General features: G+C 42.2%; 1 protein-coding gene across 3 annotated transcripts in view; it reads right to left on the bottom strand.

Moving 5' to 3' along the window:
• lin52 (lin-52 DREAM MuvB core complex component) overlaps nucleotides 1-10823 on the bottom strand; it is a 66949-nt gene extending 56126 nt beyond the window's left edge. For all 3 annotated transcript variants that reach the window (XM_038774134.1, XM_038774135.1, XM_038774136.1), the window contains exons 1-4: nucleotides 10724-10823; nucleotides 6992-7029; nucleotides 6123-6189; nucleotides 2317-2400 (exon numbers count right to left, since the gene is read on the bottom strand). In XM_038774134.1, the coding sequence (XP_038630062.1) occupies nucleotides 2317-2400; nucleotides 6123-6189; nucleotides 6992-7029; nucleotides 10724-10808 (274 nt within the window). In that variant the 5' untranslated portion in view covers nucleotides 10809-10823. The remainder of the gene's footprint in view (nucleotides 1-2316; nucleotides 2401-6122; nucleotides 6190-6991; nucleotides 7030-10723) is intronic.
• Nucleotides 10824-13996: the final 3173 nt, after the last annotated feature.

Below are 13996 nucleotides of genomic sequence, written 5' to 3'. Positions count from 1 at the left end.
TGATACATATTACTCTGCAATGAAGACAATACAAAAGCTTTTATGCAATATTCAATCAGTATTATGTCAATATTACCATAACTACTATTGGCTGTTTAATTTTGCTGAGACTACAAAATCTATTTCATAAAATATCTTCATCACGACCATATCACAAGCCATTTTTTTCTTTTGCCTTATTGTTAAATCTGTGTGTGTCTGGTTTCTAATTTTCATGGGGCTGGTTTAGCACAGTGAGCTAAACAGCTGGCTTGTAATGCAGAACAAGGCCAGTAGCGCGGGTTCAATTCCCATACCAGCCTCCCGGAATAGGCGCCGGAATATGGCGACTAGGGGCTTTTCACAGTAACTTCATTGAAGCCTACTTGTGACAATAAGCGATTATTAGAGGGGCTGGTTTAGCACAGTGGGCTAAGACAGCTGGCTTGTAATGCAGAACAAGACCAGCAGCGTGGGTTCAATTCCAGTACCGTTCTCCCCGAACAGGCGCTGGAATGTGGCGACTAGGGCTTTTCACAGTAACTTCATTGAAGTCTACTTGTGACAATTAGAGATTATTATAAATGATCATATAGCACAAATTTTTCCCCATCTTCCATCCGCCCCAATCCCATCCACATCCAAGCAAAAAGAATATTCCCAGGAGATATGGCCACCGGGTCTTCTCTTCACCATATGCTCCAATATAATATCTAACTAATTAACAAAAATGCAAAGAATTCACCAACACACTTAATAGCTTAGCTTCAACAGCTTTGTACCACTCTACCCCAGACACCCCCCAACTCCATCTCAACTAAATTACACTAGTGCTACCACAATTCCCAGGACCCACCACAGAATTGCAATATACACGTGAAAGAACTGGCTTCAATAATCTTTCAATAATATCAATAGCCTCAAAAGTGCACAAGTCAGGCAATTCTCGGCTAATAAGATCTGTTCTTGAACATATCAGTTATCTTTTTATATGCTGATATCTTAGATATATAAACGTCCATATTATATTGCACCCACTAAACCAGCCTTATTGCTTGCTCTTCACATTACTGCGATGAAGCACGCTGATGTTAAACACGAGGGAATCCCAAACCCAGAAGGGTAATTTGGAACCTGGGTTTGTGGTGATTTATGTGGCTTTTTAGGGTATGATGTGAGGAACGATGTAAATCCCAGTGAGGAACAGTCCAGTCATTATGTGAGCAATTAATGAAGTATATTTATTAACTTAAAAGACAAAAACACACAAGACAATGACTATGGTGCACGATGACACTGAAGTATACGGATGACTATAAACACATACGTTTACATGAGACTATCCCTAGCTACCTACGTTACTTTGAACTCTGAGACTTTCCCCAAACAACATCCAATATTAAGTAACTCTATGAGCTAAATCCAGAAAATAATTACCACAACCAGGTTAAGGTGGCCACACCAGGGAAATAATCTTCAGGTTCAGCAAAGGCGGAAAATGGCTGTTTTCTTTCACGAGACAATCTGCAGCTTGCTGCATTTCTGATGTTAGCTGTATGTCCCCCTCCTTAGTTAATATTCTAAAGTTAGACTATTTTTACCCCTTTGATGTTATTCACCCTGTGAAGTTAGTTTCTGGCACATTTCCGTATCTCTACACTTTGAAGTTACCGCCTTTACAGCCCATTCTTTTCTCCAGCCACATGTTAAATACTTGTGTCTCACTGATAGGCGAATTCACATCTCATCATTTGCCCAGATTTCCGCCCCTAATCAACTCCCTGTTTTACTTTTGTTTCTTAAATCTTAATTTTTCTACTTCTTAACATTCCTCTCAAATCACGAACAAGTAAAGATCACAATTCCATTTGAATGTGCCATGCCAAAGCTCACTTGTACCTGTATCCTTGATTTACACCATGTTGTGCTATTGCCCAAAAATGCAAATGGCGCGACTTGTTATGGAAACCAATTAATCGTCACAGTGCTATTTTAACTAATGTTTGAATGAATCACTTCATTGGACCTTAATCCTGTTACTATCTTTACTTCAAATTAGAATTGGGATATTTGTGATTGTCATACCCGATTCCTCAAGACAAACATATGGTGACAAAACAGCAAACAAGGAGAAAAGAGGGCTTGGAGCAGAAGACAGTATTGTTGCTAAGAAGCAAGAGTCTTGGGCAGCCTACAGCTAACAGAAACTATGTTCTTTAAACAGTCTGTGATCTACCATCTGCATTTAAAATTGTCATTATTCAAACTATTAGATTATTCCACTCTTGCAATATTATAATTACATATAACGATTTCCAATTGAAAACATGCACTTACATTCATCCAATCCTAACTGGTAAGCAAGATTCTGTAGTCCTCGTACCTTCTCCATTAAGTTAGCAGTAGTAAGACTTCCTAACTCTGTGATAACAAATGTATTTTATTAGGGTACATTATAGAAGTAACATCAATCAGATATGTTGAAAATGATAAGTGGGTGAAAACACAAATACACAATTTAGCAAATAGCCTAAAGCACGAGAGAGAGAGAGAGAAAGAGAAGAGCTGGTGGAATTTAAATTCAATTAATAAATCTGGAATTAGGGCAGCACGGTGGTGCAGTGGTTCACACTGCTGCCTCATGGCGCCGAGGACCTGGGTTCAATCTCGACCCCGGGTCACTGTCAGTGTGGAGTTTGCACATTCTCCCCGTGTCTGCGTGGATCTGACTCCCACAACTCAAAAAGATGTGCAGGGTAAGTGAATTGGTCACGCTAAATTGCCCCTTAATTGGAAAAAAAATTGGATAGTCTAAATTTATTTTAAAAAAATAGAAAACCTGGAATTGGAAATTGGGTCTCAATAATGGTGACCCTGAAACTATCAACTGGGTCTTCTTTTGTCTACGTGGGTCTCACCTCCACAACTGAAAGATGTGCAGGGTAGGTGGACTGACCACGCCAAATTGCCCTTCATTGGAAAAAAAAGAATTGGGTCTCTAAATTTATTTTTAAAAACTGGGTCTTACTTTAGGGAAGCAATTCTACCATCCTTACTGGCCCTCATGTGAAAGCATAGCCCTCTGAAATGGCCTTCCAAGCCACTCAGTTCAGGTGAAATTAGGGAGGGGCAGCAAATACTGGCCTTGCCAGTGACACCCACATCCCATTAAATAATAAGTTAACAAACAATAATTTAAACTGCATTTCCATCTATTTTTATGACCCTTCAATACAAAACATTCCAAGGTTTTACAATGGAGAAACAGATGCCAAACAGTCATGGCAAAATTAAGACAAAACATGTTTTAACAGAAATGTTAATGCAGGGTTTCAAAACAGGATTTAAGCCACACATTAAACTTGCATATTTAAAAAGAATTGAAAAATGGTGGCTAGTTCCTCTGCTATCACCTCTCTCATTTATATCCAGCCTTGGGTGAATGAATAAAATGAAATGAAAATTGCTTATTGTCACGAGTAGGCTTCAATGAAGTTACTGTGAAAAGCCCCTAGTCGCCACATTCCGGCGCCTGTCTGGGGAGGCTGGTACGGGAATCGAACCGTGCTGTGTGATGATATGTACATTTTTATACTTCTGTGTTTATGTATTTATTCTGTCTAGGTAAGTGTAAAACTGTGCCTGTGCATGTCCAGGGTAAAGCAAAGGAGAAGTGGAGAGATTGTTGGGAGTCAGACTGTCTGTGGAATCTAAAGATTAATGGGGTTTTCTTTTTGCATTTGTAATGAAGCCTTACACTGGAAGTTAATTTACAATGAAACAGAGTAGATCTGAAATTAGCTTTTGGGGATAAGTTTTGAAATTGATTTGTAACTGTTGCATTTCAAACTCGTCTCAAAGGTGCTAAAGAATATTTGCATTTTACGGGAGCTTTGTGAGCAAACAGGGACAGCCATTTTTAAATTTTAATTACTCAAAATAGAGGTAAAATAGGAACATGAAAGATTTTAATTTTTGGAAACCAGGATTTTCAAAGGGGTGTTTCAAGACAATGGAGAACTAAGATGAAAAGGGTATTTAAAAAAAATAAATTTAGAGTACCCAATTCATTTTTTTTCCCAATTAAGGGGCAATTTGGCGTGGCCAATCCACTTAACCTGCACATCTTTTGGGTTGTGGGGTCAAAGCCCACGCAAACACGGGGAGAATGTGCAAACTCCACACAGACAGTGACCCAGAGCCGGGATCGAACCTGGGACCTTGATGCCATGAGGCCACAGTGCTAACTCACTGCGCCACCGTGCTGCCCTAAAAGGGTATATATAACAGGGGTTCAGTTGTATTGCGCTTGGAGTGTGCCAAAAAGCTGCGAGAGTCTTTTAATTGAAGAAAAGCTACTCTGCTTTGGGCCAGGGGAATATTTGTCCTGAGAAACAGGTTTGTTTTGGATCTTCGTTTGGAAAACCACATCAGTCTTGATTAGTTCTGGGGAGTTGTGAACTGTACTTTTGTTTAAAGTGAATGCAATTACTCAGTTTGGGTAATTTTTCCTGGAGTTTATGGTTAAGAACCTAGAAGGTCTGTTGCCAAAATATAGTCTATTGCGAAAATATAGTATTATGTAATTTTATAAAGCATTTTGGGGTTTAATTTGTAAGGTTTTTCTGACTGTGTATCTTTTATCTTGTGTGCTTCGGTTTCATTATTTTGTTAATCAACAATCTTATTCTTCAAGTGTTAAAGGTTATCACTGTAGTCCTGTGCTTTTGCATTCATTAGATTTTCCTTCTCATTTCGACGATGCAAGAAAAAAACCAGATTAAGATTGGACAAAACGGATTTCAACCTGGGATCTGGCTTGTTCAACTTCAGCATTAACAGCAACTGCAGTCGTAATGCATCTCATCAGGGCTTATTGAATTAACCAAATTGGGAAGCTGTGGCGTAGTGGTGTTGCTGCTGGACTAGTAATCCAGAGACCCAGAGTCATGCTCTTGGTTTGAATCCCGCCATGGCAAATGGTGAAATTTGAATTCAATAAAAATCTGGAATTAAAAATCTAAAGGTGACCATGAAACAATTGTTGATTGTCATAAAAACCCATCTAGTTCACTAATGTCCTTTAGGGAAGGAAATCTGTCGACCTTACCTGGTTTGGCCTATATGTGACTCCAGACCCACAGCAATGTGGTTGACTCTTAAATTTCCTCAGGGGTGGGCAATAAATGCTGTTCCAACCAGCGACACACACATCTCATGAATGAATATTTAAAAAACAGACTTAAGGTAATTTTTTTTAAAAATTCCAAGGGTGGCATGGTGGTTAGCACTGCTGCCTCACGGCGCTGAGGACCCGGGTTTGAAACCTGCCCTGGAAAAAAAAAAATTCCTCTTTATAGTTAGATAATGGGAGGCATGGTAGCACAGTGGTTATCACTGTTGCTTCACAGCTCCACGGTCCCAGGTCGATTCCGGCTTGGGTCACTTCCTGTATGGAGTCTGCGCGTTCTCAGAGTGTTTGTGTGGGTTTCCTCCGGGTGCTCCGGTTTCCTCCCACAAGTCCCCGAAAGACGTGCTGTTCGGCGAATTGGGCATGTTGTATTCTCCTTCGGTGTACCCGTACAGGCGCTGGAATGTGGCGACTCGGGGCTTTTCACAGTAACTTCATTGCAGTGTTAATTTAAGCCAACTTGTGACAATAAAGATTATTATTGTTATCCATCCCTCTCTAGTATTACTATGTTATGACTGTCTAAAAATCAATACTAAATACAGAATAGCTGTCATATCTTTCCTTTTCAAATTTGAATTCCCTTCATTAACTGAGTCAACTTACTCTCACTTTAATTACACATTTCCTTTTTATTTGCTTTTATAGTGTCTGCTTTTTCAAAAAATACTTTCATTTTTAGTACTCTTGATACTTTTCACCTTCCCCCTATACTTTATATGTTCTTTGTGATTATATTTCGTATTCTTAGTCCTAATTTTACCATTTCCCTTCCTTGTAATGCGTTCTACCCTCTTCTAAGGTTTTGAAACGCGTTGCATAAATGGAAGCAATTCCTTCTTCATGGCTTCCATTTATAGCACCATGCATTAGTACTCCAGGGCTCTGGTCCACTAGACCACCCTAGGTTGTACAGCAGCTAATTAATGCAGAGGTTAAGCACAGTAAATACCTTTAAGCATGTCAATATCATCCTTCTCAAGTTCTGCCATCCATTTGGGTGGAGAGCTGGTAATAGGCTACAAAACAAAATGGAAATTAATCTTAATTTGTAAATGTTCCTTACGCTTCATGCTTTGTTGACTGAATTTTATATCTTGCTTCTAGAAAATCATTTATGGGAATGGGTGGACAGTGAATTAACACTGCATTTTCACCTTTCGGATTGATGCTACTACCCATTGGGATAGTTGGATACTGAATATTGCAACAGGTCTGAAGCACCACATGGCATACTCCTGCTCCTATTTCTTATTTTTTTGTGATATTATCTACAACAGAGTTTCAAGTTGATGTAAAAGAGAAAATATACCCTAGCCATCTAATTCCATTAATAGGTTTCGTTTTTTAAAAAACTGTTTTTGGCAGTTTCATTTCAATGTAATAAAAAAATGGGCAGCAATAAATATATTTGCACTAGAAACTATAGAAACTGAAAAGCCTGAGCTTTTACTGTTCGTATAGGAACCAAGCTGTCTACAATTATGGAGGTGATATTCCTCCTGTCAATGGTTTTTGCAAACAGGATATCCTACTTCAAAAGGGATTTCAATTTTGTACAAAATTATTTACTATTTACTGGAGTAAAGATATCAAGAGATGCGAGGATAGTGCAAGAAAATGGCATCAAGGTAGATCATCAGGATGTAATTGAACGGCAGAGCAGGCTCAAGGGGCGGAATAGCTGTTTTTTGTGCTCACTCTTCTCAGATTGCTTATGGTCTGCATCAAAATGGTACAACACCATAATAACAGAGACGAGCAATATTGACTGCAACACATCTAATAATTTATCAGACATCAAATTGAAAAGATACTTACACTTTTGAAAGATGCTGCAAACTCTGCAACCCCTGGCACTGAAAGAGACAATGAGATTGGGTGATTTTTAAATTTTTATATCAATGTGAGAAGTGTCAGTACTAAAGAACAGAATACTGTTTCACTTTGAAGACTCTCAAGGCAGATACAGCACAGGACATAGGCAGCAAATCTCTTTGCTCTGGCCTAATGTTTGTCCCAGTATTTGGACACCTTTTCAGCACTGGTCAGAGTTTTCTCAGTTTCTCATACCAACTATCTCACCTCAGAATTAAGCTATCAAATTTGGTCCAGCTTCACACACTAGGAACTGAATTTGGACCTCACAAACATATTTCACATAGGACTCTTCCAACCAGCACAGGCTTATATCATCAACACTCTTGGCTTAAATCCTAGTACAAGAATAGTATATTAACCTATCCCCCCTCCTCTTTACAGAGCTACACTTAACGACAATACACTTTACTGAGTTTATCTTACAGTCACCTCTTTTATTGCTGATATAGCAAATATTCCTGCTCATACTAACCATACCTACCTTTTTTCATATGTTTCTATCACCTTTCATAGGCTCTACTGTAAATTGTAGCCAGTTAAGAAACATCTTTTACAACAGTGTGCAATGTTCAGTCCATGCAATTACCTGTGACTTTTCAGCCCCATTGTTTTGCTGTGGAATGCAACCATCTTGTGCCATCAAATCTACTCCATGTATTGTCCTGTGGGATGTAATTTACTCACTGTGGGCTCTAACATGCATCATTTGCATCATATGGTGGTCTTGCGAGATCCCACTGCACTGGAGAGCATGCAGAGGAGAATCACTCGGATGTTGCCTGGGTTGGAGCGTTTCGGCTATGAAGAGAGGATGGTCAGGCTGCAGCTATTCTCCTTAGAGCAGAGAAGACCGAGGGGGGAACCTGAGCCAGGTTTACAAAATTGTGAGGGACATAGATAGAGTCATTAGGAAGAATCTTTTCTCTTTTAGTAGATGGGTCAATAAACAAGGGTATTAGATTTAAGGTAAATGGCAGGGAATTTAGTGGGGATTTGAGGAAAAACATTTTCACCCAGAGAGAGGTGGGAGTAAGGAACTCACTGCCTGAAAGGATGGTAAAGATGGGAACCCTTACAATATTTAAGAAGCATTTAAATGAGCACTTGAAATACCATAGCATACAAGGCTACAGACAAAGTGCTGGAAAATGGGATTAGAATAGCTAGATAGACGTTCGGGGTCGTGGCAGCAGCAACCCCGGGGGGAGGGGGGGGGCAGCAATGGTCGTGGGGGGACATGCACGACTGTAACGCGGGCAAGTCTGCTCGCTGCTCATGTCTGAAACTGTAGGCTGCCTTGTTTGTTAAGTTGTTGCTTGGGGGGGGGGGGGGGGGGGGGGGGGGGGGGGGGGTGGGAGGACTGGTGCGCACGAGAGGGCGGGCGAGGGAGGGATATTTGCCTAGAGGGATTGTGTTGTAAATAATTTAAAAATTAGTAGGGGTAAATGTCTGTATGGAAAAACTCTTTCAATAGAAATTATTTTTTAAAAAAAGAATAGCTAGATGCTTGATGGCTGATGCAGAAATGATGGATGAAGGGCCTCTTTCTGTGCTGTAAAACTCTATGGCATACTTTTGTAAAATCAATATTTTAATTGAATTTTATATTTGTACACTGTAAGGGCAGCACAGTGGCACAGTGGATTAGCCCTGCTGCCTCACGGCACCGAGGTCCCAGGTTTGATCCCGGCTCTGGGTCACTGTCCGTGTGGCGTTTGCACATTCTCCCTGTGTTTGCATGGGTTTCGCCCCCACAACCCAAAAGATGTGCAGGCTAGGTGGATTGGCCACACTAAATTGCCCCTGAATTGGAAAAAATGAATTGAGTACTCTAAAGTTAAAAATATATATATTTGTACAGAAACGGAATTTACATGTTGTTCCCTTTTTTGGGCACCTCCTCTCCCATCCCTCCGTCCCCCCTCTATCTCCTATTTTTGTTGTCCCTTCTATTTTTGGCCCCTGTCTTCGGCTCTTTCTTCTGCTGTACATGGATTCTCTATCACTCATTTTACTCTCATGGCTTTGTGTGGGGGTCCTCTGACCCCCTCATCAGTCTCTCCTTGGGTACATTCCTTGTGTTTCCTTGGGCTGTGGCGAGGGCTCGGAGGGTCGTTCCTGTGCAGGAGGACTCCTCCAACCTCACCCAGTCCCTGCTCGGTTCCCTCACCCATCCCCTCACCCTCTCGGCTGTGGCTGCCCAGTGGCAGTATTCCAAGTTCGTGCATCCCATCTCTGCAGGCCCTTTTTAACTTCCTCCGCCAGACTGGTCAGAATCCACCCGTGGATCCATGTCCAGTCATGGGCTATCTGGATCCCCAGGTAGCGGAGTTTTGTTCCAGGCTATCTTAAATGGGAGACCTTCCAGCCCTGTCCCTCCCCCATTCAAGTTCACTGGGAAAACCTGCACATTTGCCCACCCTGAGTTTGTTGCCCGAGAAGGCCCAAAACTCTTCCTTTAAGAAGTTCTGCGGGTCCGAGACCTAGAGGAGGTGATCATCCGCATAGAGTGAACTCTATGCTCGCTACCTCCTCTTTGGATGCCCTTCTGGCCTCTTGCGTCTCGCAGGGCAATCGCAACGGGTTGAAGTGCCAGGCAAACAGGAGTGGAGAGAGTGGGCATCCCTGCCTGGTGTCTCTGTGCAACTGGAAGTATTCAGAGCTGGCGGTGTTGGTCCGAATGCTCACCTCGAGGGCGTTTATACAGGAGATTCACCCACGAGGCGAACCCCGTCCCCCGCCCAAAAAGCTCTGCGCTTTTCCAGGTCCGCCCCAATGTCCTGGTACACTCATATTCGATATCCATCCCAGCTGCTGGCCTTTGTCTGTATTGCCCACTGCAGGTACCTCTCCCAATCCTGGTATCTATTTAGTTTGGCAATTATCACATTTAGCTGCTTCCCGGCCTTGGGCTTCGGTCGGAGTGACCTATGTGCCCTGTCGATCTCCGGCAGCTTGGAGAAGCTGTCACACTCTGGCAGGCCCATGATCCGAATATTCTGGCGCCGAGACCGATTCTCCTGACCATCGACCTACCCCTTCAGGCTCCCTGGGTCTCCACCAACCGTTTTATTTCAGCCTCCAGACCAACAATCCTGTCACCCTGGTCCGTCGACACCTTTTCAAGCACTAGGATCATCTTCCCCTGAGCTTCCAGTTTCTTCCCCATTCCATTGAGCGCCATCTGCATGGCGACCAACACTTCCATCACCGCCACCTTGATCTCTACTTTAATCACCTAAAACCTGTCAATTCCTTTGCCAGGAACATCTTCCATCCATTTCCAGGCGGCGGGCGGGCCGGGGGGGGGGGGGGGGGGGGGGGGGGGGGGGGGGGGGGGGGGGGGGGGGGTGGGGGGGGGGGGGGGGCCTGGCCTTATGGGACTCGCTACTCTTGAACTTTTCCTCCGCTTTAACCTTCTCGGTGGTCTCTTAAGCTTCCATTCGTTGGCATAGTGTACCTTTCCTCTTCCTTTTGTGTGGGTAAAATAAGTCCCCGTCACCGGAAGTCCCTCTATGACATACTTAATCCACATGAGGCTCCTGTGTGGTGCATTGTAGGTTTTAATCTCTTCTACGCTGATTGATTGCTCAGTTTGAGATAACCATTTTTAAAAAATACAAGCATCAGCAGTATTCAATGGATTTTTAAATCATTACAGAAATATCTTACTTTGTTCTGGCCATAGATCTGGTGAAGCTCGATCTAATTTCTCGAAGCTCAGTAAAGATTGCTCCAAATCTGCACCTGATGACATAGAACCAGAATATAAATAAGAGGCCAGAAGAGTTCAGGTCATGTATTTTACACAATACACATAGGTGGCCTAGTGACTTTAATATACCAACAGCAAGGTTGTAGGGGAACCATATATTCTCCACAATTATTTTGGCCCCCGGAGAGAAAAATTACACAAAGAGTTAGTGCATTCAAATTGTGACATCAGCATTTGAACCTGCATGGTCCTTTCAGAATCTCATAACCAATTTTCAAAGTTCCAATACTGGATTTCAAGTAGCGAACACAAGTATTGTAATAATACGTTAGTCCTTGAGATCTACAGCAAACTAGTGCATCTCTCGTCTTGCTGTCTTATGGCTGTGTTTGTTGTAACAGAGAAGGGATACAGCGCCATCTCTGGAGCACATTAGAAGAACAGAAATTACCACTACAGCATTACCCATTAATTTAGCATAATTTAAATACGCTAATAAAGTGAATGTTACCAACGCAAGGATTTTAATAGAGCTAATAAATGACCTGCGGTGATGCCCGCCAGTATATTTACAATGGCAAGCATTTTTATATACACAAGATGCTGACAAATATGGGTGGCATGGTGGCGCTGTGGTTAGCACTGCTGTCTCGTGGCACCGAGAACCCAGGTTCGATCTCGGCCCTGGGTCACTGCCCGTGTGGAGTTTGCACATTCGCCCCATGCCTGCGTGGGTCTCACCCCCACAACTGAAAGATGTACAAGATAGGTGGATTGGCCACCCTAATTACCCTTTAATTGGAATTTGTTTTTTAAAATGTGACACAGACTTTAGAAACTTGAACCCTCGCCAAAAACGACTGACTGGCAGGCATTTTATGTGTAGATGAAAAGTTTCAATGTTAAATATTGACTTAAAATGATTAACAATACAGGAAGATGGACAGACATCTGCATATATTAAGTTTCTTTCTAAATAATGTGCTAGGCAATTGACTAGTAAAGAAGTCAAGGCTCGCAGAAAATTAGGAACAAGTCATTCAGTTTGTTAAGCCTCTTCCACCTTTCAGTTTGATCATGGCCGTTGTGTATCTTAATTCTGTTCACTTCCTTGGTTCCATATTCCTTAATAACCACCCGTGCCTACCAAAAAAATACCAATCTCAATTTTGAATTTTTCAATTCACACCCCTCAACCAAAACAACTTTTTGGGGAAGCAATTTCTACTACCCACTTGTCTTCAACTAAAATGGGGTTACATGGCAGGTTTTGAATGGGCCAGTTATGCAGATATGATTCGGCATCCATTTAAAAGATCTTGCATTCTGCCGTTATATCTGCCCTGTTATTAATGTTCGAAGCCCACACTTCGCACCTTCGTTAGGGAGATTGACAAATTTTCATTGATAGTTTCCATTATAAATGTGAACATACAGCACATTTTTTTATATTAATGGACTAGTCAATCGCTCATGTCATTCCACTTTGGGACCAGGGCCAATAACCTTGAAATGAAGCAGGGTTAAAGGGTAGAAGCTGGCTGCAGAGTAGCAATTAACAGATGTGCCAGAGATGAAGGACTCCACATAAAATCATATAACCGTACGAGCAGAGAAGGCGGCCATTTGGCCCCATATGTCCATGCTGGCTCTCCTAAAGAACAATTCATGTACTGCTTGGCTCTCCTAAAGAGCAAATCATGTACTGCTATTCCCACACCCTCTCCTCACATCTCTACACTTTCCTCCCTTTCAGATATATAGAAAATTCTGACAATGTAGAAAATGTTACAGCACACGTCACTCTGCTGATCGTGTCTGCACCAGCGCAAAAACGAGCTAGCCAACCTAATCTCATGTTCCAGCACTTGGCCTATAGCCTTGGAAGTTACAGGCATCTCCTGCACATCCAGACACCTTTTAAATGAGTTGTGATTTTCTACCTCGACTACCCTTTCAGGCAGTGAGCTCCAGATCCATACCACCCTCTGGGTGAAAGCGTTTTTCCTCCCCTCCCCTCTCATCCATTGTCAAAGAACAATATAGCATCGGAACAGGCCCTTCGGCCCTCTAAGCCTTGTACCGGTCATACCAACCTTGGCCAAAACCCGAAAGAAAAAAGACCAGTACAGGACAGGCTCTTCAGCCCTCCTAGCCGACCGATCATGATACCCAACCTTGGCCAAAACTGCCAGCATTTCCTTAAAGAACAAATCACTGTCAATCACCTGATGAAGTAGCTGCGCTCTGAAATCTGAAAGCTAGTGATTCCAAATAAACCTGTTAGACTTTAACTTGGTGTTGTGACTTCTTACTGTGCCTACCCCAGTCCAACGCAGACATCACCACATAATCACTTTAAAATCACCTCCCAGTTATTTATCTCTCTGCAAAGGGAAAATGGCCTTCCCAGCCATTCGATCGAGGCACACACTAACAACCTTGTATATTTCAATTAAATCTCCCTGTCTCTGTGGCGAGACTAGAAACTGGGGTAGTTCTCTTTAGAAGAGGACATTCATATTGGTGTTCAAATCATGTGTAATTTTGATAGGGAGAAATTGTTTCCACTAGCAGGATACAACTTGGTCTATTGGCAAAAATGGGCAATGGGGTACGGTGCACCTAGAGAGAGTGTGGAAATTCCTTACACAGCAATTATTATCTGAAATGCAGTGTACTGCTGGAAACAGACTTATAAAATGGGTGAGAGTGCATACTTATAAAAGTAAAAGACAATTGCAAGACCACTGGGAAAGAACATGACCGGTACAAGACCACTGGGAAAGATAACTGACACGGGCACGACAGACCAAATGTACAGTCCGGTTCTATGATTTTAAGACGATCAAGGAATTCACGATCAAACAAAGAGTCGTCGAGCGGACTAAATCAGTGCAGGTTTGGAATAGTCTTGGAAAGAATAATAATGAGATGCCACAATGCCAAGCGTGGGTTTAAAAAAAAGTGCCATTGGGATCCCCTCTGGGCAAATTACGACGAGCCGAATAGGACACTGAACATGACTCTTCCTCGGAAGAAGTCGTACTTGACTCGAAAGAGTTCCGAAGGAGTCACATTGGACTTGAAGCATTAGCTTGGGTTCTCACCCCCCCCAGATGCTGCCAGTCCTTCCAGCACCATACCTGTCTTTTAACAGCGACACTTTGCTTTGATTATAATAATAATCTTTATTATTGTTACAAGTAAGCCTACATTAAGATTGCGAT

The sequence above is a fragment of the Scyliorhinus canicula genome, chromosome 2 (genome assembly GCF_902713615.1).
Source record: "Scyliorhinus canicula chromosome 2, sScyCan1.1, whole genome shotgun sequence".
NCBI lineage: Eukaryota > Metazoa > Chordata > Chondrichthyes > Carcharhiniformes > Scyliorhinidae > Scyliorhinus > Scyliorhinus canicula.
This window is presented reverse-complemented; position numbering and strand designations above follow the sequence as displayed.